This window comes from Salmo salar, chromosome ssa02, assembly GCF_905237065.1.
Source record: "Salmo salar chromosome ssa02, Ssal_v3.1, whole genome shotgun sequence".
Classification (NCBI taxonomy): Eukaryota; Metazoa; Chordata; class Actinopteri; order Salmoniformes; family Salmonidae; genus Salmo; species Salmo salar.
Window position 1 is genome coordinate 55,636,525 of NC_059443.1, and position 27,852 is coordinate 55,664,376.

General features: G+C 44.8%; 1 protein-coding gene across 7 annotated transcripts in view; it reads left to right on the forward strand.

Annotated features, from left to right (window-relative positions):
• LOC106588110 (regulatory-associated protein of mTOR) overlaps positions 1 to 27,852 on the forward strand; it is a 218,903-nt gene that overhangs the window by 78,284 nt on the left and 112,767 nt on the right. For all 7 annotated transcript variants that reach the window (XM_014176787.2, XM_014176794.2, XM_014176814.2 and 4 more), the window contains 3 exons: positions 161 to 319; positions 1,073 to 1,219; positions 9,573 to 9,748. In XM_014176787.2, the coding sequence (XP_014032262.1) occupies positions 161 to 319; positions 1,073 to 1,219; positions 9,573 to 9,748 (482 nt within the window). The remainder of the gene's footprint in view (positions 1 to 160; positions 320 to 1,072; positions 1,220 to 9,572; positions 9,749 to 27,852) is intronic.

Here is a 27,852-nt window from a genome sequence, read left to right on the forward strand (position 1 = left end):
TCCTTCTCTCGCTCTCCTCTCTTCCCTAATCGAAAGCATGTTGTCAGATCAAATGAGAGGCGGGTAGTTGGAGCAACGTGATAACACAGCACACAATCGTATCAAATCATATTAACTCTCTCTCGCTCTCTTTCTCTCGGTCTCTCTCTCTCTCACTCAGGCACGTTACAAGCAGAGTCTGGACCCCACCGTAGACGAGGTGAAGAAGCTGTGCACGTCCCTGAGACGAAACGCCAAGGAGGAGCGTGTCCTCTTCCACTACAATGGACACGGGGTCCCCCGACCCACCGTCAACGGAGAGATCTGGGTCTTCAACAAGGTGAGAGAAACATACACATGCAGAAATATACACACACACACACACGTGTCCAATTATGACTTCCACTTCTGCCTCTACAGTCACACTAAGACTAAAGTCCAGTCGTTGAATACACACGAACACAAACGCACACGAGCAGGTCCATTGGGTCAACTGATATTAGACTTAAACAACTTATCCTTCACACACCCACACCAACAACAAAAATAGTTATCACAGAAATACAGAATTATTTGGACAACTCGCACAAGGAAACACCCACTCTAAATGAGACACGGCTCCTGTCTTGGTTTGGGCGCTGCCTCTCCCCAGAGCCTCTCCTCCTCCTCTCTTTATTCCCCTTAATGATGAGTCCTATAAAACTAGCCCTGCTGCCTACTGTCTACTACGGTGCGCCAAGGCCCCATTGATTCCCCCCCGGTCCACCTCCTAAAAACACTCCCACAGAGTATCTCCCAGTACAGTAGTCAGAAACAGCACCAGGACATTCATTGCTTCCCCTCGTTCAGTCCAATAAGCGAATTGGGACGCAGCCGTACAGTTAAAACCATACCTACCCCTCTTTCTTTCATTATTAGTGTTGAAAGAGAATGGAAGGATTTGGCAACATCTTCAACTCATTTTGGACAAGGATGAAAGAAGAATTGCTAGTAGAACATGTCTATTTACTGGGTTGTAGGTGGCTATGGCAGGTCATCTAATTTTGTCTAGCAAAATGTTTACTCACCCCCATCCTGTCTGTCTGTCCTGTAGAACTACACCCAGTACATCCCTCTGTCTGTGTACGACCTCCAGACGTGGATGGGCAGCCCCTCCATCTTCGTTTACGACTGCTCCAACGCAGGCATCATCGTCAAGTCTTTCAAACAGTTCGCCCTGCAGAGAGAGCAGGAGCTGGAGGTGGGTGGCAGAGAGATATACAGTGCGTTAAGTATTCAGAGGCCTTGACTTTTTCCACATTTTGTTACGTTACAGCCTTATTCTAAAATGGATAAAAAATAAAAATGTCCTCATGAATCTACACACAATACCCCATAATGCCAAACAGGTTTTAAGACATTTTTGTAAATGTATAAAAAATGATTTACATAAATCAAAAATGAGCTCAGGTGCATCCTGTTTCCATAGATCATCTTTGAGATGTTTCTGCAACTTGATTGGAGTCCACGTGGTAAATTCAATTGATTGGGCATGATTTGGAAAGGCACACACCTGTCTATATAAGGTCCCACAGTTGACAGTGCATTTCAGAGCAAAAACCAAGCCATGAGGTCGCAGGAATTGTCCGTAGAGCTCAGAGACAGAATGGCACAAGGCACAGATCTGGGGAAGGATACCAAAAAATGTCTGCGGCATTGAAGGTCCCCAAGAACACAGTGGCCTCTGTTCTTAAATGGAAGAAGTTTGGAACCACCAAGACTCTTCCTAGAGCTGGACACCCGGCCAAAGTGAGCAATCAGGGGAGAAGGGCCTTGGTCAGGGAGGTGACCAAGAAACCCATAGTCACTTATAGAGCTCCAGAGTTCCTCTGTGGAGATGGGAGAACCTTCCAGAAGGACAACCATCTCTGCAGCACTCCACCAATCAGGCCTTTATGTTAGTGGCCAGATGGAAATCACTCCTTAGTAAAAGGCACATGACAGCCCGCTTGGAGTTTGCCCAAAGGCACCTAACGGACTCAGACCATGAGAAACAAGATTCTCTGGTGTGATGAAACCAAGATTGAACTCTTTGGCCTGAATGCCAAGCATCACGTCTGGAGGAAACCTGGCACCTTCCCTACGGTGAAGCATGGTGGTGGCAGCATCATGCTGTGGCGATGTTTTTCAATGGCAGGGACTGGGAGACAAGTTAGGATCGAGGGATTATTCTTTTTTTTAAAGTGCAGAGATCCTTGATGAAAATCTGCTCCAAAGCGCTCAGGACCTCAGACTGGGGCGAAGGTTCACCTTCCAACAAGACAACGACCCTAAGCACACAGCCAAGACAATGCAGGAGTGTCTTCGTGACAAGTCTCTGAATGTCCTTGAGTGGTCCAGCCAGAGCCCGGACTTGAACCCAATCGAACACCTCTGGAGAGACCTGAAAATAACTGTGCAGCGACGCTCCCCATCCAACCTGACAGAGCTTGAGAGGATCTGCAGAGAAGAATGGGAGAAACTCCCCAAATACAGGTGTGCCGAGGTTTTAGCGTCATACCCAAGAAGACTCGAGGCTGTAAACGCTGCCAAAGGTGCTTCAACATAGTACTGAGTAAAATGTCTGAATACTTATGTAAATGTGTTACTTCATTTATACATAAAAAAAAAATGCCACAAAAATTTGACTTTTTTTCTTTGTCATTTTGGGGTATTCAGTGTAGATTGAGGGGGGAAACAGTTTAATCCATTTCAGAATAAGGCTGTAATGTAACAAAATATGGGAAAAGTCAAGGGGTCTGAAAACTTTATGAATGCACTGTACACACACACACACACACACACACACACACACACACACACACACACACACACACACACACACACACACACACACACACACACAGAGTTCCCCCATACACACACAACCACTCCCGCAGCGAGACCAAGGTGTGTGTGTGTGTTTGTATAATGTGCGTTGAATTCCGGATGGCCAGCCAGCTAAACATTTTGAATGGAAGAAGCGTTTCACAATCTCCTTTCTGATCCCAGCCTGCGAATAGGCAGCTGGAGCTAAATGAATTAATGATAGTGTTTTGGTTTGGTCAGGATCTCTACTCCCCCTCCCTACCATCCCTCCATCCCCTTTATTCCACTGTTTTCTTCTTACCGGCCGTGGCATCTCAAGTGAATTTACAACACGCAGTTCAATTATTCATGGAGGAGATTGAACGCACTTCAGATTATATGGGATACAGCAGAAAGAAAAAGAGGGTGAGCGAGAGAAGGACAACGAGGGATGATGAGATGCAGAGAAAGGGGGGAAGAGGGGGAGAAGAGGGCGAGCAATACAAAGGGGGAGGATGTGGGGAAAAGAGAAGTGGGAGAGGAAGGGACGGCAGAGCGAGGCGAAGGACGAAAGTGTTCCAATGCAGTCTTGAGAAACTAAGAAAAAGACAGACAGATTGTGAGAGGAGACTCATCCTTCACTGTGCACTCTTGCTAAGTACAATACCTGCAACACAGCTTCTCTCCTCTCACCATCCGTCCATTCAGGCTCCCTCTGCCCTGCTCCCTCTAACCCTTCTATCTACTCTAAGTTTTAGAACACCTACTCATTCAAGGGTTTTTCTTTATTTACTATTTTCTACATTGTAGAATAATAGTGAAGACATCCAAACTATGAAATAACACATATGGAATCATGTAGTAACCAAAAAAGTGTTCAACAAATGAAAATCTATTTTATATTTGAGAATTTTCAAATAGCCACCATTTGCCTTGATAACAGATATGCACACGCTTGGCATTCTCTCAACCAGCTTCACCTGGAATGCTTTTCCAACAGTCTTGAAGGAGTTCCCACATATGCTGAGCACTTGTTGGCTGCTTTTCCTTCACTCTGCGGTTCAACTCATCCCAAACCATCTCAATTTGGTTGAGTTCGGGGGATTGTGGAGGCCAGGTCTTCTGATGCAGCACTCCATCACTCTCCTTCTTGGTAAAATAGCCCTTGCACAGCCTGGAGGTGTGTTGGGTCAACAAATGATAGTCCCACTAAGCCCAAACTAGATGGGATGGCGTATCGCGGCAGAATGCTGTGGTAGCTATGCTGGTTAAGTGTGCCTTGAAGTCTAAATAAATCACAGACAGTGTCACCAGTAAAGCACCCCCACACCGTAACACCACCTCCTCCATGCTTCACAGTGGAAACCACACATGCAGAGATCATCCGTTCACCCACACCGCGTTCTCACAAAGACACAGCGGTTGGAACCATGAATATCCCATTTGGACTCCAGAACAAAGGACAAATTTCCACAGGTCTAATGTCCATTACTCGTGTTTCTTGGCACATGCAAGTCTCTTTTTCTTATTGGTGTCCTTTAGTAGTGGTTTCTTTTCAGCAATTCGACCATGAAGGCCTGATTCACACAGTCTCTTCTGAACAGTTGATGTTGAGACACAACACAACTGATTGGCTCAAACCCAATTAAGAAGGAAAGAAATTCCACAAATGAACTTTTAAGAAGGCACACCTGTTAATTGAAATGCATTCCAGGTGACTACCTCATGAACCTGGTTGAGAGAATGCCAAGAGTGTGCAAAGCTGTTATCAAGGCTATTTGAAGAATCAAGTTTATTTTTTGATTTAACACTTTTATTTTTGTTTACTACCTGATTCCATATGTTATTTCATAGTTTTGCTATCTTCATTATTATCCAACAATGTAGAAAATAGTAAAAATAAAGAAAAACCTTTGAATGAGTAGGTGTTCTGAAACGTTTGACCGGTATTGTATGTGTCCAACTCTTACCAGGCTGAGATAGCAGGGGTCACGGCCCGATAGAGGGATGAAGGGATGGAAAGACGGAGGAGGCCAAGGCCCAGCGGCCCATCAATAACACTTAAAGCTGTCAGCGCGTGATAGGCGGTAGAGCGAGGGGGGAGGGCAAGGAAGAGAGATGGAGGGAGGGAGAGGGATAGAGTAGCGTTTGCTCCTCAGCTGTTAAAAAATGTTGGTGTAATTGGCCACTCTGGGTTCTCTTTGGGTTACTATGGGCTAAAGCTCTTAGCTCCAGCGAGCTGGAACTGTTGTGAAATCAAATCAAATTGTATTTGTTGCGTACACGTGTTTAGCAGATGTTATTGTGGGTGTAGCGAAATGCTCCAACAGTGCAGTAATATCTAACAAGTAATGTCAAACAATTACACACAAAACAGACATCTAAAGTAAAGGAATGGAATTAAGAATATATAAATATTTGGGCGAGCAATGTCAGAGCCGCATAGACTAAGATACAGTAGGATAGAATACAGTATATGCATATGAGATGAGTAACGCATAGACTAAGATACAGTAGGATAGAATACAGTATATACATATGAGATGAGTAATGCATAGACTAAGATACAGTAGGATAGGATAGAATACAGTATATACATATGAGATGAGTAATGCATAGACTAAGATACAGTAGGATAGGATAGAATACAGTATATACATATGAGATGAGTAATACATAGACTAAGATACAGTAGAATAGAATACAGTATATACATATGAGAAGAGTAATGCAAAATGTGTAAACATTATTAAAGTGACCAGTGATTCCTAGTCTATATAGGGCAGCACCCTCTAATGTGCTAGTCTGATGGCCTTGAAATAGAAACTGTTTTTCAGTCTCTCGTTCCCAGCTTTGATGCACCTGTACTGATCTCGCCTTCTGGATGATATATTGCAATATGGGCCATGGGATGGAATGGAATTTAATGTGCCATAACAGAACTGTGTCTTGGGCCTCCCGAGTGGCGCAGTGGTCTAAGGCACTGCATCGCAGTGCTAGCTGTGCCACTAGAGATTCTTGGTTCGAGTCCAGGCTCTGTCGCAGCCGGCCGCGATTAGGGGAGGGTTTGTCCGACAGGGATGTCCTTGTCCCATCGCGCACTAGCGACTCTTGTGGCGGGCCGGGCGCAGTGCACGCTGACACGGTCGCCAGGTGTACAGTGTTTCCTCTGACACATTAGTGCGGCTGGCTTCCGGGTTAAGTGGGCATTGTGTCAAGAAGCAGTGCGGCTTGGTTGGGTTGTGTTTCGGAGGAAGGACGGTTCTCGACCTTCGCCTCTCCCGAGTCCGTACGGGAGTCGCAGCGATGAGACAAGACTGTAACTACCAATTGGATACCACGAAATTGGGGAGAAAAAGGGGTAAAAAAAAATGTTTATAATAAAACTTCAATAAAAATAAGTGACATTTTGAACAAACCTTATTCAACAACAAATATCAGCTGGCGGAAGGCAAAATGTCTCCACTTTACACCTTAGTGCACCTCTCCCCCACCTGCACAGCAACAGGAAGAGAGGGATGGGGGAGTGATGGAGAACGAGAGAGAATTGGAGGGGAATGGAAAGATGGATGGCAGTTGGGAGGGAGAGGAAAGAGTGGGGGATAGATGAAAGAGCAATATTGAAATAGGATGAGGGAGGTAGAGGAAGGAGACAGGTGGAGAGACAGGGAGGGAGGTAGTTCCGGAAGACTATTAAAGATGCATGATAGTACCAAGGCAGGGAGTCCCTCTCCATCCCTGTTTCCGGCTACAGCATAACGCTCTGCAGCAGAGTGCACGAAGAGGGTGGCCCTAGTTCACACACACACACATAGGGACAGACTTGATCCCACCAGGGGCCTTTTTTTTAAAACCTGGAAATAGGGGGAGTGGTGCGGAAGGATGGGGAGGTTTCTCTGACAGACATGCAACCTTCAGTCAGGGGTGTGGTGTCTGAGTGCTCTGTTATGAGCAGTCTGCTTCCTGCTAAATATTTCAGAACTTACTGTATGGAGTCAGCAGTATGATGCTCACTGCATTACCTGTTGTGTGGAAATGACTGTGTTTTGTGTCTGTGCTCTTTCTTTTGGGCGGATGGAGTCTGATTGTTGTGCATTTGTCTGTTGGTATATCTGTTCTCAGTCAATGCACACTTCGGGGTGTGTTGTCTCCTTGCTCTCTGTGTGTGTGTGTGTGCGCGCATGTGTATACACCCCCCCGTGATGTGATGAAAATAAAATCCTTCCATGGTTGTAATGCAAATTTATGAGATTACGATCTGCTAATATGTTTATTACTGAAAAGCCAGACGGTTTAGGCAGTATTGTGGCATTTACCTTAATGTCTATTGTTTACCTGTTTCACAATATCCCAAGTGATTTGTGTAACAATATTGTTCCACCATCGTTGATCCATCATCATGCATTATAGAGTAGTTCAAATATCCATGTTGCGTTGGTTTGTGTAACATTCCCCATTTCATCATTAAGAAGTGACAGAGAAGACGTAATCGTACGAGACATTGACATGCACAGTGTACGTACGCAAGCACACACACACTCACGTCCCTATTAATCCAGACAGGTCTGAGCAGAGCTGTAGGTTTAATAGTGCTATTTTATAAGTGTGTATCTAAAAGCAATGAAGACACATGTGGACGTCACACTGAGATGTTAGCTAGCTGCAGGTCCCACATTTAGTTTCCTTTCTCTGGAGTATCCTCATTATAACATGCTACAATTAGAGAAGGAAGGCTTTTCTGCCCATAGCTCTGTTGCACCCTGAACTGAGATGTTTAATCATACAACACACTGAATCTCACACACACACCTTACTTTTCATGCCTCTGTTCATTTCAATTGAACGTTTTCGAGTGTTGTATTTGCACATCACCGAGGGGGAAGATCTGGAGAAAATGCTGGTCTGTCTGTCTGGTTGCATTTCAGTGTGTCTGTTTGCCAGCTAGCCCTTAGGAAAACATGACTAGCCTTCCATCGTCTGCACTCTGGCCTAAGAGGCGTTTAATAAATAAATACATTTAAAAAAAGAAGCCTAGGTTTACCATGCCTTGCATCAGATGTTGAGTTGACTGTGAGGAGAATTTAGCTATTTTCACCTCATGTTTTCCAGATTGTGTGGGCTGTGTGTGACACTTGCCTTTGAGTGCATTGTGTGTGTGTTGCACATTCCCTTTTCTACCTATAGACTAAGGAGATGTGAGGACAGCCTGATCGACTGGGCATGTGTCCCTGGTCTACTGCGCTGATGTAAGTGTTTAGGTTGACACTTTGAAGAAGACTTTTCACTTCCTCCCTGCACAGCAATTATAGCCAGCTTGGCACAGCGCTGTTTTTAAAAACAGGAAGTGTTTTTAGCACTTAAAGCAGAATTTCCCTGTTCTCTCACGGATGGGATGGTACTAGGAGTGGCAGGTAAATCTAAATCTCCTCTGAAGAGTCCCACTCTTCAGCACGCGGTACCATCCATCTACCGTAACACTAGCTATCATAAGGCTAGACGGACAAAGTGCTTTAAATTGTATTGCACCCTTCCATCATATGCATCAGCTATGCCATCAGTACAAAATGATCCTCAAGGGCCGGATCAAATCTCCAGATCCTTGCCTGAAACTCGGCCGCACGTCACGTATTGTTAGTCATTGGGAGATTTAGGCTGCGCCAGAATTGTAGAATTATGGCAGAACTCACACATTTGAAGCTCGAAAGTACAAGCGCTTCAGTCATAAGTGTGAAGTATTTATAAGCCCAGGGAGTCCGTGGTCAACAGCCCCGGGTGGGGAGGGGAAGGGAGCACTCCGAGGTCGTCAAATGAAAAATGGAGCTCACCTCCACAAGCTGCCTAGAGGCAGAGTGACATCAAACCAGGTCTGGATGGATCTATACACCCATACCAGGAGTAGACACACACACACACACACCGCACAAACGTACACACACACCTGTCCGTTCCACACACACACACGGTCTCTCTTACCTTTGTATTCATGGCATTGTACAGGCGGTCCTGCTCCCCAGAATGATAATATCACATTATCCAATATCTGCTCCAGAGGCTGTTTGTTCAGAATACACTATGCTATCGAACACCACCGCCACCCTGAACTTCAAAAGCTCTCTTCCACATCTCATTACCGGATGATAGCACAAGTTTAGAGCAGTGAGAGGATCCGATGACCTAAAGGTTTTCACTCCCTTTCTCTGACCTGCACATCCCTCTGGCCTATTATCTGTCTCTTCTCTTTTCTGTTGGTTCTATTCTTGTTCTTTTATCTGGTCCTCTTTCTCTTGCTCGGTGTTACCATCTCTGGTTGTTTTTCCCTTCTCTCTTGTTCTGTCATCTTGTTCTTTGTCTACTGTTATTTCTCTTTCCCTTTACTGCTCTTTGATTTTATTTACATTTTGGTCATTTAGCAGATGCTCTTATCCAGAGTGACTTACAGTTAGTGCGTTCGTCTTAAGAAAGCTAGGTGGGACAACAGGCACAGTGAGTACACCTTCCTTCAATAAAGTAGCTATCAGCAAAGTCAGAGCTAGTAAGGGGGGAAAAAGTCGTACGAGAGTTCAGTATTACATATTTTCTCTATTATGCCCTGGTCTTCTGTTTGTCTGTACCTTTTTTATTTTATTTTTGAATAAAAAGTATTATAATTTTATTCAGACTGGGATAGCATGAAATCGGTGTGTCCGTCTGTGCAGCTTATTTGTTTGACCTGTGTCTCTGTATAGTCTATCCCTCTATTAGCCTCCAAGTCTTTTGTCCTCTTCCAGGTGGCAGCCATTAACCCCAACCACCCCCTGGCCCAGATGCCTCTCCCCCCCTCCATGAAGAACTGTATCCAGCTAGCCGCCTGCGAGGCCTCAGAGCTACTGCCCATGAACCCTGACCTCCCCGCTGACCTCTTCACCTCCTGCCTCACCACGCCCATCAAGATCGCCCTGCGCTGGTAAGAGCCACAGTGGACCAGCCAAAAGATGGATCACTCCAACTTACAACTCCTCGTTCTCAGACACCCTGTCTAAGTGGCATACTTTCCTTGTTCAATGATATCCAATGATGTTGATATTAGTATGCCAAATAAACTATTTAGATATATTTTCCACATAGTACGGTCATTAGACATCCCTGCTCTCTAAAGCATTGATGCGTCGTTAGTTTTGAACATACTGTACTTTGGGGGAATATATTGGTATAGCCTTCATTTTGACATACTAGTATAATTGGATATCATTCCATATTCCGTGGTGTTGTATTTTCTGCCTCTGGTGCTGTCTGTCTGTGTAGTACGGCTGATTTTAGCATGTAGATCACACTGAGGGGGGTCTTGCTTACCAACCACAGGTGGATTTCATCACCTCTAAAGACCCCCTGTCACTTTACCATGCGTGCCCACATACACACGGCCATCTGTATGATGTGTCATTTATGTAATGATTGGGTGACGATTAGGGTCGTAGGGCACAACAATATAGTATGGTGTTTTCCAGCGGTACCGGGTTGAGGTCTGGCAGAGAGGTGATTCAACTGGGACGCTAGCACAGGAATCCTCTTGGAAAAGGCTCACGGTCAGTTTGTGTAAAGGGGAGAAAGTGGACATTGAATTAGGATGTCACCAATGTTCAACTGCATGGCGTGTGTTTTTGCTCTTATTTTTGACTAATGAACATGACTCTGGCATTGTGGTGTTCACTGTAGTGTTTCTCCTCTGTTGCTCATGAGTGGAGACCTCAAAATTCTCTGTCTATCCAACCATCAGTATATTTTCTTTGCCTGTGTGTGTGTGTGTGTGTGTGTGTGTGTGTGTGTGTGTGTCATTGCCGAGATGGCAGTAACTGAGTTTCATATTCACAATGGGATTAGGCCACGGGCCCAAATCTATCCAATCTGTGCATATTAAACGTGATGCTCCATGAGCCGGAACATCTCTATCCTCACTTTCACTGTCTTTCTATTCAATTCAAAGGGCTTTATTGGCATAGGAAACACATGTTTACATTGCCAAAGCCAGTGAAATAGCTCATAAGCAAAAGTGAAATGAACAGTAAACATTACACTCACAAAAGTTCCAAATCAATAGACACATTTCAAATGTCATATGGCAATATACAGTGTTGTAACGATGTGCAAATAGGTAAAGGGAAAGTAAATAAACATAAATATGGGTTGTATTTACAATAGGGCTTGTTCTTCATTTTTAGCCCTTTTCTTGTGGCAACAGGTCACACATCTTGCTGCTGTGATGGCACACTGTGGTATTTAACCCAATAGATATGGGAGTTTATAAAAATTGGATTTGTTTTCGAATTCTTTGTGGGTCTGTGTAATCCGAGGGAAAAATGTGTCTCAAATATGATCATAAATTTGGCATAGAAAGGGGTAAGGAAGTGCAGCTCAGTTTCCACCTAATTTTGTGAGTAGTGTGCACAAAGCCCGTCTTCTCTTGAGAGCCAGGTCTGCCTACGGCGGCCTCTCTCAATAGCAAGGCTATGAGCACTGAGTCTGTACGTAGTCAAAGCTTTCCTTAATTTTGGGTCAGTCAGTGGTCAAGTATTCTGCCACTGTGTACTCTGTTTAGGGCCAAATAGCATTCTAGTGTGCTCTTTCCAATGTGTCATATCTTTTTGTTTTCTCATGACTTGGTTGGGTCTAATTGTGTTGCTACCTGGGGCTCTGTTTGTGTTTTGTGAACAGAGCCCCAGGACCAGCTTGCTTAGGGGACTCTTCTCCAGGTTTATCTCTCTATAGGTGGTGGCTTTGTTATGGAAGGTTTGACAGTCACTTCCTTTTAAGGTGGTTGACGAATTGCCGTTCCTTTGGCTTTGATGCCTCATGATTGAGTATTGCTCTGTTCAAGTCGACTGTGATTTTGCTGTGATCTGATAGGGGTGTCAAAGGGGGGACTGTGAACGCTGTGAGAGACTCTGGCTTGAGGTCAGTGATAAAGTAATCTACAGTACTACTGCCAAGGGATGATCTGTAGGTGTACCTACCGTAAGAGTCCCCTCGAAGCCTACCATTGACTATGTACAGACTCAGCGTGAGACAGCTGCAGGAGTTGTGACCTGTTTTTGTTGGTTGTTTTGTTATAGTCGTGTCTAGGGGGGCATATTTGGGAGGGAATGCTGTCACCTCCAGGTAGGTGTTTGCCCCCTGTGTGTTAAGAGTGTTAGGTTCTTGTCCGATTCTGGTATTTAGGTCGCCACAGACCAGTACATGTCCCTGGGCCTGGAAAAAGTTCATCTCCCCCTCTAGGATGGAGAAGCTGTCATTGTTTAAGTATGGGGATTATATTGGGGGATATAGGTAGCACACATGAGGAAATGTTTTCATCGTTGAAATCATCTCCTTATTCATTTTTACCCAGATGTAAAATGTTTCGACTAATTTATTAAAGTGGGTTAGGTCTGCTCTATACCAAATTAGCATACCCCCTGAGTCTCTTCCCTGTTTCACACCGGGTAGTTTGGTGGATGGGACTACCAGCTCTCTGTAACCTAGAGGGCAACCAGTCGGTCCGTCTCCTCTACCATGTTTCTTGTAGGATGACAATGTCTGTATTTCCAATGTCTTTGAACTCTGGTTTCCTGCTCTTTACGCCGAAGGCAGATGACCTCAGACCCAGAAGGGGCACAAGACTCATCTGGGTGGGGAGGGGGGACTATATATGGTGTGGCTAGTTGTCGACTGGTTGGGGATGTAGCTGGTGATGCTGTGGTCTGGGTGTAGGTCCTCTTGGTGTGGATCCTCTTGGTGCAGGTCCTCTGGGGGGGGGCTCGCTGGTCTGGGTTGTCCGTTTGGGTGGGGTGTCTGTTTCTGTTGCTCCTGTGTGAGATGCTGGGGCTACGGTTGAGGGTGACGTTCTTCAGGGTCCTGGGAAAGGTGGGGACTGCTGCCATGTAGAGGTGAACCTGATCATAAAGGCTGTTCAAGTCCAAGGTGGAGTGGTGGGCCAGGTAAACATTTGGTCCCGGGAATTGCTTGCATTCACCCGCTGTGTGGTGGCAGGGTAAAAGTATTTTCCTGGTAGCAGGGTGGCGATAACCACTTGTGCGTTGGGGAAAGTGGAAAAGGCTTTTTCAATCACTCCCTTGAGTGCTGTGGCCACCCTTTCCTGCTGGGCTCTCTGGGCGTTTGTGCCTGTGTGTATTATGATGTGGCTGGGGTACCCTAGTCGGTCCTCTGACAGCAGCTCCAGGGTACGCCGAGTGTTCGGACACCAGAGTTTAGCCACTTGGTGTTTTGGACAAAGTTTCCTCATCAATGCATTTCCCATTTGAGTCAATGAGGAGCACAATCTCTGGGTTCTGTGTCTCCTCAGTGGGGTTATTGTCAGGAGAGCTATCTGGTGGGGGGGAAGGAGTCTGCTGGGTTGGTGGATCCTGCCTTGTCTGTCCTGCTGTGGTTGAGGTCTGAAGTGGGCTGTTCTGTTGGCTTCTCTGGGAGGATGGCTAGCTCTGTCATGAGTGGTTGATTGTCACACCTCTGCTTTCCAACCTCCTCCTGCAGTGCTGTGCCATGTGTTCCTCGCTCTCCTCCTCCAAGTTCTCTCACCTCAGACCGGAGTGCAGCCAGCTTTCTCAGACAGCAGTCCATCTCCACCTTCAGCCCTCTGGGTACTGTAAGGAGGGGGGGGGGGGGTGAGTGCTGGTCTGTTTTGTGTGTCTGTGCTGTCTGGAGAGTGTGGACTAGTTCTCTGAGCTTCACCATGTCTCTCTCAAGCTCAGTGAATTTATCCCTCTCAATGATGGACGAACAGTGCAGTTGTGGGACCTGGGTGTGTTCAGTGCAGGACAGTTTGAAGAGGTGTGATCAGACTCGCTCGAGGTGGGGGAGTCGTCACCAAGAGAAAGCTTCTCCTGCTGTACTCTCGCTGTGATTCTGTGGAAGTACTTTTGGAAATGTATGACGCTGCCCTGCAACACCACTGTTCCATTCTCGTACAGGTTGACAGAGGGTGTCTCAGGGTCCTCGTTTTCCACTATTCTGATTTTAACCATCCTCTGCCAATACCCTCCTAAAAGAGGGGTAGTGTGCTCTTATAGCTGTGTACCATGCCCAGGGATGGTCTGTGTGGAAGATTAGGTTGCTTACTTTCCCATTTTTGTAGCAGTCAGCAAATAGTGTCTCTGGATTGTCCATGAGAAGCTTTTCTTTGTACTCTTTCTGTGCCTTGTCATTTTTAATATCCAAGGGGTACTGGACTGTGGTGACCTCTGCACAGAGGGAAGCCATGCAGCAGGGGGGGAAAGAGGCCTCTGCATTTGGGTGGGGGAGGGATACTGCTGGATGAAAGCTCTCTAGGAGTGGCAACATGTAGGCCAGGCCCTTTCATGTTAGGTTGAATGTCTGAATACCATAAAACTGAAATTAATAGCCCAGGTGTTTATTTGCTTCCATCACTGAACACAACCAGCGCCTCCCCTCACCTTGCAGTTCTCTCCTCGTCTGATCCACCTTGCAGTCTCGCCCTCGTCTGATCCACCTTGCAGTCTCGCCCTCGTCTGATCCACCTTGCAGTCTCGCCCTCGTCTGATCCACCTTGCAGTCTCGCCTCGTCTGATCCACCTTGCAGTCTCGCCCTCGTCTGATCCACCTTGCAGTCTCGCCCTCGTCTGATCCACCTTGCAGTCTCGCCCTCGTCTGATCCACCTTGCAGTCTCGCCCTCGTCTGATCCACCTTGCAGTCTCGCCCTCGTCTGATCCACCTTGCAGTCTCGCCCTCGTCTGATCCACCTTGCAGCCTCGCCCTCGTCTGATCCACCTTGCAGCCTCGCCCTCGTCTGATCCACCTTGCAGCCTCGCCCTCGTCTGATCCACCTTGCAGCCTCGCCCTCGTCTGATCCACCTTGCAGCCTCGCCCTCGTCTGATCCACCTTGCAGCCTCGCCCTCGTCTGATCCATCTTGCAGCCTCGTCTGATCCACCTTGCAGCCTCGTCTGATCCACCTTGCAGCCTCGTCTGATCCACCTTGCAGCCTCGCCTGATCCACCTTGCAGCCTCGCCTGATCCACCTTGCAGCCTCGCCTGATCCACCTTGCAGCCTCGTCTGATCCACCTTGCAGCCTCGCCCTCGTCTGATCCACCTTGCAGCCTCGCCCTCGTCTGATCCGCAGACAAACACTTAACTTCGACTTTATGACTTCGCCGTTCTCTCACTCGATTTGGATCAATTCCAAAATGCCTGGCTGTTGCCTGGCCAGAATTTTGCTCTATGAGTTTGGTTGTGCCATGGCTAGCGACGATGACGGATGAAAAATAATAATGAAGTTTTATACACATGACCATGGGAATATCAATTTAGACCCAGTGTTTATTTGAAAAAGTGTTTATTTGCTGAAAAGGGACGGGCGGCTATTTGAGACTGGGTTTAATTGAAGTTTTACGGTGTGTGTGTGTGTGTATATAGACATTAATATATCATATACAGGCCTTGACATTAACGCTTGTCTGCTGGTTTGGGCAAGTAAAAAAAATTGTCAGACAAGAATATAAATGTATGTTTTTTTTTTTTTAAATCACACAAAAATCACTATCAAACAAATGAGGCTACTCCGATCAGAATTTGATCAGTGTCCTCCGAATCTACAGAACACATCAGAGTAGAATTATTGTAGGCCTGCATAGACAGTCTTTCAATCATGCAGTCGTGAAATGCATTTTTGAGATCAAAGCACATTTGTTGATATTCGTTGCTAGTTAGTAAGTTATTTGCCTAGTTATAGCAAGTTCTTTGATCAGCAATGAAAATCCTGGAGAAGTTATGGTGTGTGCATCACCTGCGTTTGTCAGTGGACTGTTGCCGGGGGAGGGAGAGATTTGCGCAGCAAGTAAGACAATGATAAACAACAGACTAACTACATAACCAGCCAAACTACACTTATACATTAGCTATCTCGCTAGTTAACTTTTTAGGTATCAGCATGTGTTAATGTCGTTGTCATGTCCCATGTCCTAAAATAACTTTCCACAGGCGCTCGTGTATAACCGCAAATGGCCGACACGCAGGTCATACAGGGGCACAGTTGATGAAACCAGTGCTGCATACTCTGGTTGTAAACCCGTACGTCTCTCAAGCGCTCGCAATTGGTTAGGATTGTCCTCTGTTCAATACTGGCCGTGTAATTCTGAAAAAGTAAAAAAAAAAAAAAATCTTAGAATAGCCTTATTGATAAGTAACTCCTATGCTGTCAAGATCTCCCCTGAACACTGAATATTTTAACCTTACAAATGGATAAACATCTTAGTTAGCTTCCTCGCCCACCTTAGCCATTTCATCCCTGGTTCATTGAATGAGGGAATTATTTTATAAAGACATAGGAAGTATTTGATTGTAATTGTAATGTTGCAGGGTGGCCAACCATCCTCCCAGGAGATTCCAGGAGAGCTACTGAGTGTGCAGGCTCTTGATCCAGCCCTGCTCGAACATAACCCATTTAAAAAATAAAAAATAAATCAGCTGCTCAACAGGACCTTGGTAGGCTGACTCTGGTGTGTTTGTGCAGGGCTGGATCAAAAGCATGCCACCCAGTAGGTCTCCAGTTGGAGGGTTGACGGCCCACATGTGTTTTATACAGTGGCCTATTAGTGTAGTTTTGTACTTTGTGGTGGGTTAAGTGCCTTGCTCAAGGCCACAACGGCTGGAGACACTTTATAATACATGGGCTCAGAGAGCAGCAGCCTTCCATTGTCAATACCAGTGATAATGTAATAGTGAATATTATTTAGTGAAGTGGTTCCTTGCATCAAACAACCATTTTCAGTCACCTTTTTTGGCCCATGGGGGAGGGGAGGAGGGGAGGATATTTGAGCTTTCTGCCCAACTTGTCCGAAAGATAAATGGCAAAAAAACTATTATTATTATCCTCATTATGGAACTGGAGTTCCTCGATCCAAAATGGCTGTCACAATGTCCGATTGATAGAATAAATTGTTCTTCTGGTAGTTGCTGTTCTCCATTTGACTCCTTAGAAATGACAAGGTCATGCCAGTTTGTGAAGCATTTCAGAGTAGACATTGTATTTGCAAAGCACTGTTTGACAGATTCTATCATAAATGCTTTAGCAGGTTGGGAGCCCTTTGTAAATATCATTGACTGATGAAGCTGAGATATGTGGGCGAGGAGGACGGGCAAACTTCAAGATGTACTCATAGGACATTTAAAAGCAATTATTTTTTGTCAATAACACAATGGATTTCAATTTTCTTCATTATTCTATTTTTACTGAAGGTCAACATAAGACTTACGCTGTGTCCCAAATGGCACCTTAGTCCCTATATAGTGGAGTACTTCAGACCAGAGACCTATGGGGGCCCTATTTTGACCTTCAGTTTAATGAGGTCTCTGTAGCGTCATTAATATTAATGACTTTAAAAACGGCAATTTCTGGACTTCGTTGGATTAACAATCAGGAATAGATTGGTCTCAGGTGTGCACACATGACGTACAGACACGTGTCACTCATGGATTTTCTATCAAAGGATGAAGTATAGGCTAATGGGTACTAAAAATGGCACTTTCTGAGGAAAGTGGAAGACTGTAGCCATTTCCTCTTCTGTATCAACTCTTTTCATGCTCAAAGGATCCGTTATAGTGGGATGCTTTGGTGTACAATATTACCATTTGGGGAAGTACATTTTATAGGCATGTAATTCCCAGTGTCAACTCTCATTCTTTTGGTTGAGACATTAAACTGGTCTGGTAAAAATAAAGGTTAGTGATGAAGTAATATAACGGTAGATAATATTTGTATATTTGATAGTCTTAGAGTAAACATCATTGGATTGGTCATAACAGATGTTTTTCCAATTCTAGAAATATCTATTATCAGCCCTCGAGGATGCAGTGAAATCTGCCTCTCTCGCACTCTTTCTCTCCCTCACTCTCGCCATGTGTCCCCTCCATGCTGAAAGAGGCGTGCTTCTCTCCTTAGCTAATTGCATTCAGCCCGGAGTGAATAAAACAGACGAAGGCTCACCAAGACGTCAAGGCTTACCTCTGCTTCCAAACCGGCAAAGAAATTGCACGAAGGAAAGAGGAAAGGGGAATGAGAGGGAGAGAGCGAGTTAACATAGGAAGAGTAAGAGATGCAGAGAGAGGGCTTCCTTGCTTACTAGAGCAGGAACATCATTACTGATTTCCCTGATGGGGGGGGCCTGGCTGGCTGGCTGGCTGGCTGGCTGGCTGGCTGGCTGGCTGGCTATGTTAATGGCGGGGGGAATGGAAAAGAGGGGACAAAAAGAAAGGGAAATGAGGCCGAAAAGGAGAGTGGAAAGGCGGGAATGGGAGAGGAAAGGCGGGAAGGGGAGAGGGAAGTAGTGGAGAAGAGAGAAGCAGACAAGAAGGAAGGATGAGAAAGTTCTGAGGAGGTAGATAAGGAGGGGGGAAGAGAGCAGGGTTAAATAAGGAAAGGGGAAGGAGGATTGTTATGCTTGAGGGACTCTGCATGCTTATCCATAACCGCTGGAAGTAGGGGTGCTGAGGGTGCTGCAATAATAAAATGTATACTTTATTAAACTAACTTAGTGCACTAAGCCTCATACTCCTGAATGAGTGGGGAAAAAAATACTTGTCAGCAGAACGGGGAGAAAAATCTTCCCGTAGCCATTTGCTTATCAGAAGGTTGGGAGCATCATATGGCCTCGTGTGACTGTAGCGGCATCTTCCTGCTGAATCTTTAAAGAACACTCCTGTTCTGCTGCTCCTTCTGACCACACTCCTCATGCCAACCCTGTCACCTGGGCATCATGTGTGTTTTCACTCAGGAAGGTCTGACACACACACACACACACACACACACACACACACACACACACACACACACACACACACACACACAGAGAGGCAGGCACACAAACGTGCACATATACACAGGCATGCACGTTTGTGTGTGCGTGCATGAGCAGGGTTTAACGTGGGGAAAAAATGCTTTCTCTCTACATTCAGCTATTTATAGGCTATATTTGGTTATTATAAAATACAACAAACAGGCTCATTCTGTTCAGGACAACCCAGGGTAAAACGCATGTCATCCTTGTAACTTAATCAAGCATTGCGATCATAAATGTTGATACTGTAAATAACACATTTTCACTTATAGAAATATGCAGTGCACATTTGGACTCACGGGTGTGTGGTTTGCTTGTATGACCTCTAGGGATGTGACAAATTGATTGACAATTTTGCCTTTTTTTATCAGTTACATTTAAACAGTAAGAGAAAAATGATCAAATTCTACATCAACTCACAATGCTGAATAATAATAGCTATTAGGTATTAATGACTGCTAGGGCCTGGCAATGAAGTTATATCTTCTGCCGCCATATACCCTTTAAAGCCGCTCATCTGTAAGGGCACGCTACAGCTTTTTAAATGCCGACACGAAACCAGCTTTGGAGATGGTTTTGACGTGCCAATGAACTGACATTTTACTTGTAAAGGAATACCACTTTAAGGGAATGCATGCTTATGAAGCTGGACCATAACTAGGTGACCAGAAATGTCAATCAAATAATCTCGAGCTGTCTGCGTGTGGCCTACCTGCTGCCTGCACGCAGATCTCACACTCATAAAAAAAGGGCTTTAAAATGTGTTAAATAATGTGACTTGCCAACACCATTTAGTAGAAAGAAAACACATCTTCCACTAGGAATCGATTCCTAAGATTCAGTATTTTTTAAACTGAGTAGACTGATTTGTTGACGCACTTCTGGGAACACAAACACTTGCATCTTTCATAGCGAGCTAGCGAGGGACTGAGAGAGAGGGGAAGGGGCACAGTATAGGAAGGTTGGCCACCAGACAGACAGTCAGAACCGTGCACTAGGCCTATCTATCAGTATAGGCAGGTCAGCCACCAGACAGAACCGTGTACTAGGCCTATATATCAGTATAGGCAGGTCAGCCACCAGACAGACAGACAGACCTGTGCCCTTATCTATAGGCAGGTCAGCCGAAGACAGACAGAACCGTGCACTAGGCCTATCTATCAGTATAGGCAGGTCAGCCACCAGACGGACAGACAGAACCGTGCACTAGGCCTATCTATCAGTATAGGCAGGTCAGCCACCAGACGGACAGTCAGAACCGTGCACTAGGCCTATCTATCAGTATAGGCAGGTCAGCCACCAGACGGACAGTCAGAACCGTGCACTAGGCCTATATATCAGTATAGGCAGGTTGGCCACCAGACAGACAGACCCTAGTGCACGGTTCTGACTATCTATCAGCAATCAAAAGCTGCTGTATTTTTGCAATTTCTTAGCTTGCAATGTCTCGCAACTTCAGTAAAGTAGAGCGTATCATCAATGAATAGGCTAGGGTATTCTACATGCAACAGACTGAATACTGAACACACACTCACATCATTAGCGAAGAGAAAGAGCAGGCGAGCCAGCTGCAATGTGATTTTAATTTATTAAAAAGTATAATTCAAATATTATTTATATACACTGCTCAAAAAAATAAAGGGAACACTTAAACAACACAATGTAACTCCAAGTCAATCACACTTCTGTGAAATCAAACTGTCCACTTATGAAGCAACACTGATTGACAATAAATTTCACATGCTGTTGTGCAAATGGAATAGACAACAGGTGGAAATTATAGGCAATTAGCAAGACACCCCCAATAAAGGAGTGGTTCTGCAGGTGGTGACCACAGACCACTTCTCAGTTCCGATGCTTCCTGGCTGATGTTTTGGTCACTTTTGAATGCTGGCGGTGCTTTCACTCTAGTGGTAGCATGAGACGGAGTCTACAACCCACACAAGTGGCTCAGGTAGTGCAGCTCATCCAGGATGGCACATCAATGCGAGCTGTGGCAAGAAGGTTTGCTGTGTCTGTCAGCGTAGTGTCCAGAGCATGGAGGCGCTACCAGGAGACAGGCCAGTACATCAGGAGACATGGAGGAGGCCGTAGGAGGGCAACAACCCAGCAGCAGGACCGCTACCTCCGCCTTTGTGCAAGGAGGAGCAGGAGGAGCACTGCCAGAGCCCTGCAAAATGACCTCCAGCAGGCCACAAATGTGCATGTGCCTGCTCAAACGGTCAGAAACAGACTCCATGAGGGTGGTATGAGGGCCCGACGTCCACAGGTGGGGGTTGTGCTTACAGCCCAACACCGTGCAGGACGTTTGGCATTTGCCAGAGAACACCAAGATTGGCAAATTCGCCACTGGCGCCTTGTGCTCTTCACAGATGAAAGCAGGTTCACACTGAGCACGTGACAGACGTGACAGAGTCTGGAGACGCCGTGGAGAACGTTCTGCTGCCTGCAACAACCTCCAGCATGACCGGTTTGGCGGTAGGTCAGTCATGGTGTGGGGTGGCATTTCTTTGGGGGGCCACACAGCCCTCCATGTGCTCGCCAGAGGTAGCCTGACTGCCATTAGGTACCGAGATGAGATCCTCAGACCCCTTGTGAGACTATATGCTGGTGCGGTTGGCCCTGGGTTCCCCCTAATGCAAGACAATGCTAGACCTCATGTGGCTGGAGTGTGTCAGCAGTTCCTGCAAGAGGAACGCATTGATGCTATGGACTGGCCCGCCTGTTCCCCAGACCTGAATCCAATTGAGCACATCTGGGACATCATGTCTCGCTCCATCCACCAACGCCACGTTGCACCACAGACTGTCCAGGAGTTGGCGGATGCTTTAGTCCAGGTCTGGGAGGAGATCCCTCAGGAGGCCACCTCATCAGGAGCATGCCCAGGCGTTGTAGGGAGGTCATACAGGCACGTGGAGGCCACCCACACTACTGAGCCTCATTTTGACTTGTTTTAAGGACATTACATCAAAGTTGGATCAGCCTGTAGTGTGGTTTTCCACTTTAATTTTGAGTGTGACTCCAAATCCAGACCTCCATGGGTTGATAAATTGGATTTCCATTGATTATTTTTGTGTGATTTTGTTGTCGGCACATTCAACTATGTAAAGAAAAAAAGTATTTAATAAGATTATTTCATTCATTCAGATCTAGGATGTGTTATTTTAGTGTTCCCTTTATTTTTTTGAGCAGTGTGTGTCTATATATATATATATTTTTTTAAGACGTTTCTTTTTTTGCTGAGTTTATATATATGTATGTTTTTTTTACACTGTTTAGAATTAGGCAAACTGAAAAAACGCTTAATGTTACTACAAGCTCCACTCCAGTGTAACCTACAATGTTATCCAAATTTGATATGCTGCTTGAATGAATTTGCACCCATATCAGCTAAAAATGGAACGTCATGTTTTGGTTGTGAAGACAAAGCTAATATCGCATATTTTTTACCAGTAGCCTGGAATCACTAGTTAGCCTTCAGAAAGTACTCATACCCCTTTACTTCTTCCACAACCTGAATTCAAAATTGGTTAAATGTTGTTTTTTTCAACCACCCATTTCCAAACTACCCCATAATGACAGTGAATTATTATTATATAAAAAAATTGGGGGGGGGGGCAATTTATTGAAAATAAGTACAGAAATATCTCATTTACATAAGTATTTACACCAGAGTCAATACTTTGTAGAAGCACCTCTAGCGCCGATTACAGCTTTCTTTTGGGTAAGTCTCTAAGAGCTTTGCACACCTGGATTGTACAATATTTGCCTTTTTTTTTTTTATTATACAATTCTTCAAGCTCTTTCAAGTTTATTCTTTATCATTGCTTGACAGCCATTTTCAAGTCTTGCCATAGATTTTCAAGCTGATTTAAGTCAAATCTGTAACTAAGCCACTCAGGAAGATTCAACGTTGTCTAACTCCAGTGTAGATTTTGCCTTGTGTTTTAGGTTTTGTTCTGCTTAAAGGTGAATTCATCTCCCAGTGTCTGTTGGAAAGCAGACAGAACCAGGCTTTCATCTAGGATTTTGCCTGTGCTTATAGCTGTATTCCGTTTCTTTTTATCCTAAAAAACTCCCTAGTCCTTGCTGATGACAAGCATACCCATAACATGATGCAGCCACCACCATGCTTGAAAATATGAAGCGTGGTACTCAGTGATGTGTTGTGTTGATTTTGCCCCAAACACAACATTTGTATTCAGGACAAAAAGTTAATTTCTTTGGCACTTGTTTTTTGCCGTTTTAGTGCCTTATTGCAAACAGGATGCATGTTTTGGAATATTTTTATTCTATACAGGCTACCTCCTTTTCACTCATTTAGGTTAGTATTGTAGAGAAACTACAATGTTGTTGAACCATCCTCAGTTTTCTCCTATCACAGCCATTAAACTGTAACTGTCTTAAAGTCACCACTGGCCGCATGGTGAAATCAGTGAGCGGTTTCCTTCCTCTCCGGCAACTGAGTTAGGAAGGACGCCTGTATCTTTGCAATGACTGGGTGTATTGATACACCGTCCAAAGTGTAATTAATAACTTCACTATGCTCAAAGGGATATTCAGTGTCTGCTTTTTTAAATGTTGACCCATCTACCAATAGGTGCCCTTCTATGCGAGGCTTTGGAAAACCTCCCAGGTCTCTATGGTTGAATCTGTGTTGAAATTCACTGCTCGACTGAGGGACCTTACATATAATTAAGTAGTCATTAAAAAAAATCAGTCCATGCAACTTTTTATGTGACTTATTAAGCAAATCTTTACTCCAGAGCTTATTTAGGCTTGCCATAACAAAGGGGTTAAATACTTGACTCAAGACATTTCAGCTCTTAATTTATTAATTTGTAAAAATGTCTAAAAACATAATTCCACTTTGACATTATGGGGTATTGTGTTTAGGCCAGTGACAAAATCTCAATTTAATGCGTTTTTAAATTCAGGCTGTAACAACAAAAAAGTCAAGGGGCGTGAATACTTTCAGAAGGCACTGTACCTTAAAGTGGAGAGCTGCATTGATCTCTGCTGGATCCATCAAGTCCTGCGGGTATCCCGCGGGTCTCATCAGAGATCACTGCAGCGAAGTATGCATTTTTCATACTGCTTGCCGGAGCATGGGGTCAGACAGACAACTTTAGGATGAAAAATATTTTGGTTGTCCAGTAGATTATTTGGAAATGGTTGTCTTTCTCCTTTGTGTGGCTTAGTCTATCCATTGTATTAAAAACACATATTTTTTGCATTATTCTCACACTCGTTGCGTCAACTTTAGTAGCCTGCCTCTCCTAGTTCGGCGTAAGAGTTCAAGTGCACCTACGTGTGTAGCAGGATGAAGAAATAAGTCTCTACCTTGGAGTACCTTAGAATAATTTGGAACTACCTCAGAATACGGAGAAGACCCTTGGCTAAAATGCACTGCCGTTTTGAATACAACTCTGTGTTTTATCAATTCTATCGCCGTTGTTACCAACCGATCGACTAGTCGATCTTCAAGGAATTCCTAGTCGATCACCAAACATTTTTGTAGAAAAGCCAACGATAAACCCTTGTCACAGAGTTTCGAAACCTAGAGGCGCAACATTGTGAGACTTCCAGGAACGCTTGAGAAACAGACCAAGCAGGGGTTTGGCGTTTGAAAAGTCAACGAGACAAGTGAACGATTCTTATGTTAATTTTCTAGATATCTAAAGGCACAATCTAGATTCGAGCCAATGCCTTAAGTAGTTGAACATGTTATTTCTTCAACCTCGTGAAAGTGACAAACTGACACGTTTCCATTTTAGTCAAAAACGACTTCAAATCGAAGGAGTGCCTTTGATTTGACAGCCTGCACATGCGCAGTTCAGCACGAGATGACCGTTAGACCCGATGAGGTGTTTCTGTGCTTAGCTAGCCAACGTCACCATGACATTGGAGAAGCAGTTCCCGCTAAATGCATTTGATTGAACATGTGAGTTTACGGATGCTTTGCTTCCCCACTGTGAAGTCACCACAGAGAAGAACAACAGCTACATTTACATTATACTCTGTGTGTGTTACACCCTCCTCTCATGTTTCCTCCTTTCCCCTATTCACTAAGGAGATGTGAGGACAGAGAGAATGAGTTGTTCGTTTGCTGACGCATTTTCATTCAGAATTGATCAGTGTGGTGCCTTTTTGAAGGTGTACTGTCACTCACAACATCATAGATAATGAAAAGAAGCTACTTGAGGTGACAGGAAACGCTGTGAGTTTTCAGGACGGAAGCTAAGGTCGCACTCACGCATGTACGAAAGCGTGCACACACACACACACACACACGTGTGCTTTTCTTTTCCTGTTATGTGTGTGTCTTTGCATGATTGTGAGAACTTAGCTTCCTTAGCGAAAACACACACCATCCCCAGATGGCTTGAGATTGAGGCAGTCACCTGTCAAGGAGTTGGCAGCAGAACAGGAGTATTGTTTAAAGATTCAACAGGAAGATGGTGCTTCTCAGCTCCTCACAGTCACACGAGTCCCTCAAGAATCACTATCCTAATTTCCTTTCCTTATTTAATCCTCCTCTTCTCCCCTTCTTTCCAACCTCCTCAGATCTTTCTCACCCATCTTTCCTCTCCCCTCCTCATTTCTCCACTCCTTCCTCCCTCCCTCCCTCATACCTTGCCCATTCTTTTTATCCCCTCTTGTTCCATCCTTTCCTGTCTTCTCACCATCTCTGCTCTTCTCCTTTCCCCCCCATTACCATCTGAACATTGGGGAAATCCCTTGAAGACAGTGCTCTATCAGTAATGATTTTCTGCTCTGGTGAGCAAGGAATCTCTCTCCTATATTCGTACTAACTATCTCATCCCCATCTTTCATTCTCTTCCCTTTGTCCGTTTTATGCAGGTTTGGAAGCCGAGGTAAGCCTGTCTTAGTGAGCTTTCTCGTCTGTTTTTCTCATTGCGGCGCTGAATGCAATTAGCTAAGGAGAGAAGCACATGCCTCTTTCAGCATGGAAGGGAGAAAGAGAGAGGCAGATTTCTCTGCAGTCTCGAGACAGGGCTGATAATGATATTTCTAGCATTGGAAATCATTCTTTGTTATGACCCATCCAATAGCTTTACTCTAAGACTATCAAATCCTTAAGCAATTTGGTACTTGGCTATGTAAATATTATCTACATCTTTTATTTTACCAGATAACTTGTGGCCAAATGAGCAAATTGGGAACAAAGGATTAGGTGGCCATGATAATGTGATCTTCAAACCCAAGATGTTGGGTTTGAAATTTAGCCAAGACACAATATACTTGCAACAAATACCAAGAGCTGTATGGTGATGACTGAGACCTCAGTTTAATGTCACAACCAGTGACATTAAGTAGTATTGCTACTTTTTTGGTATGATATGCCTATTAATGTCCTCCTTCCCCAGTGGTATTATTGTACGCCAATGCATCCCACTATAATGGATCCTAGAGCATGAAAAGATAGTTGACAAAGAAAAGGAAATGGCTTCTCCAGTCTTTCACTTTTTATCAGAAACTGCCATATCAAATCAAGGTTTATTTGTCACGTGCGCCGAATACAACAGGTGTAGCACTGCCAGAGCCCTGCAAAATGACCTCCAGCAGGCCACAAATGTGCATATGTCTGCTCAAACGGTCAGAAACAGACTCCATGAGGGTGGTATGAGATGTTACTCCACTCTTCCACCAAGGCACCTGCAAGTTCCCGGACATTTCTGGGGGGAATGGCCCTAGCCCTCACCCTCTGAGCCAACAGGTCCCAGACCTGCTCAATGGTATTGAGATCCGGGCTCTTCGCTGGCCATGGCAGAACACTGACATTCTTGTCTTGCAGGAAATCACCCACAGAACGAGCAGTATGGCTGGTGGCATTGTCATGCTGGAGGGTCATGTCAGGATGAGCCTGCAGGGAGGGTACCACATGAGGAAGGAGGATGTCTTCCCTGTAACGCACATGAGGAAGGAGGATGTCTTCCCTGTAACGCACAGCGTTGAGATTGGCTGCAATGACAACAAGCTCAGTCCGATGATGCTGTGACACACCGCCCCAGACCATGAAGGACCCTCCACCTTCAAATCGATCCCGTTCCAGAGTACAGGCCTCTGTGTAACCCTCATTCCTTCGACGATGAACGCAAATCCAACAATCACCCCTGGTGAGACAAAACGGCGACTCGTCAGTGAAGAGCACTTTTTGCCAGTCCTGTCTGGTCCAGCGACGGTGGGTTTGTGCCCACAGGCAAAGTTGTTGCTGGTTATGTCAGGTGAGGACCTGCCTTACAACAGGCCTACAAGCCCTCAGTCCAGCCTCTCTCAGCCTATTGCAGACAGTCTTAGCACTGATGGAGGGATTGTGCGTTCCTGGTGTAACTCGGGCAGTTGTTGTTGCCATCCTGTACCTGTCCCGCAGGTGTGATGTTCGGATGTACCGAACCTGTGCTGGTTGTTTTACACGTGGTCTGCCACTGCGAGGACGATCAGCTGTCTGTCTTGTCTCCCTGTAGCGCTGTCTTAGGTGTCTCACTGTACGGACATTGCAATTCATTGCCCTGGCCACATATGCAGTCCTCATGCCTAAGGCACATTCACGCAGATGAGCAGGGACCCTGGGCATCTTTATTTTGGTGTTTTTCAGAGTCAGTAGAAAGGCCTCTTTAGTGTCCTAAGTTTTCATAGCTCTGACCTTAATTGCCTACCGTCTGTAAGCTATGCCCTGATAATAGTTATATTCAAGAATAAAGCCAATAATTCATTTTTATTCTGATTTCATATGAATGTACCCTAGTCAAATGTCATTCAGTATAACACTAAGTATTTAAAAAAACAAAAAATGTTATTTTTCATAATCACTAGGTTCTATATCCATACATAGACTTGCAGAAATATAACTACCCAGAAAAAAGTACATTTATTTAATTTTGAATACCACATTTGATGTGTCACGGGTACAACTCAAAATTTGTTGAAGGTTTTTTACAAAAACACCGTACACTGGAAAAAAAATACCTAAAATGTAGGAAAATATCTTTCACTTCATCCTTTGAGATTTGTTTTTGTCTCAGTCAACAACAAAAAAGTTATTGTATTTTAATATAAATTACTGGTGTTATACTGTATGACAATATTTTGTTATCCTGAATGACACATCACTACTGCCCACAAATTTGGATTAAATGTGATTCCTTTAGCAATAACAATAATGATCCTATGAACTATTATTAGTAGCAGCAGTATTTTTCT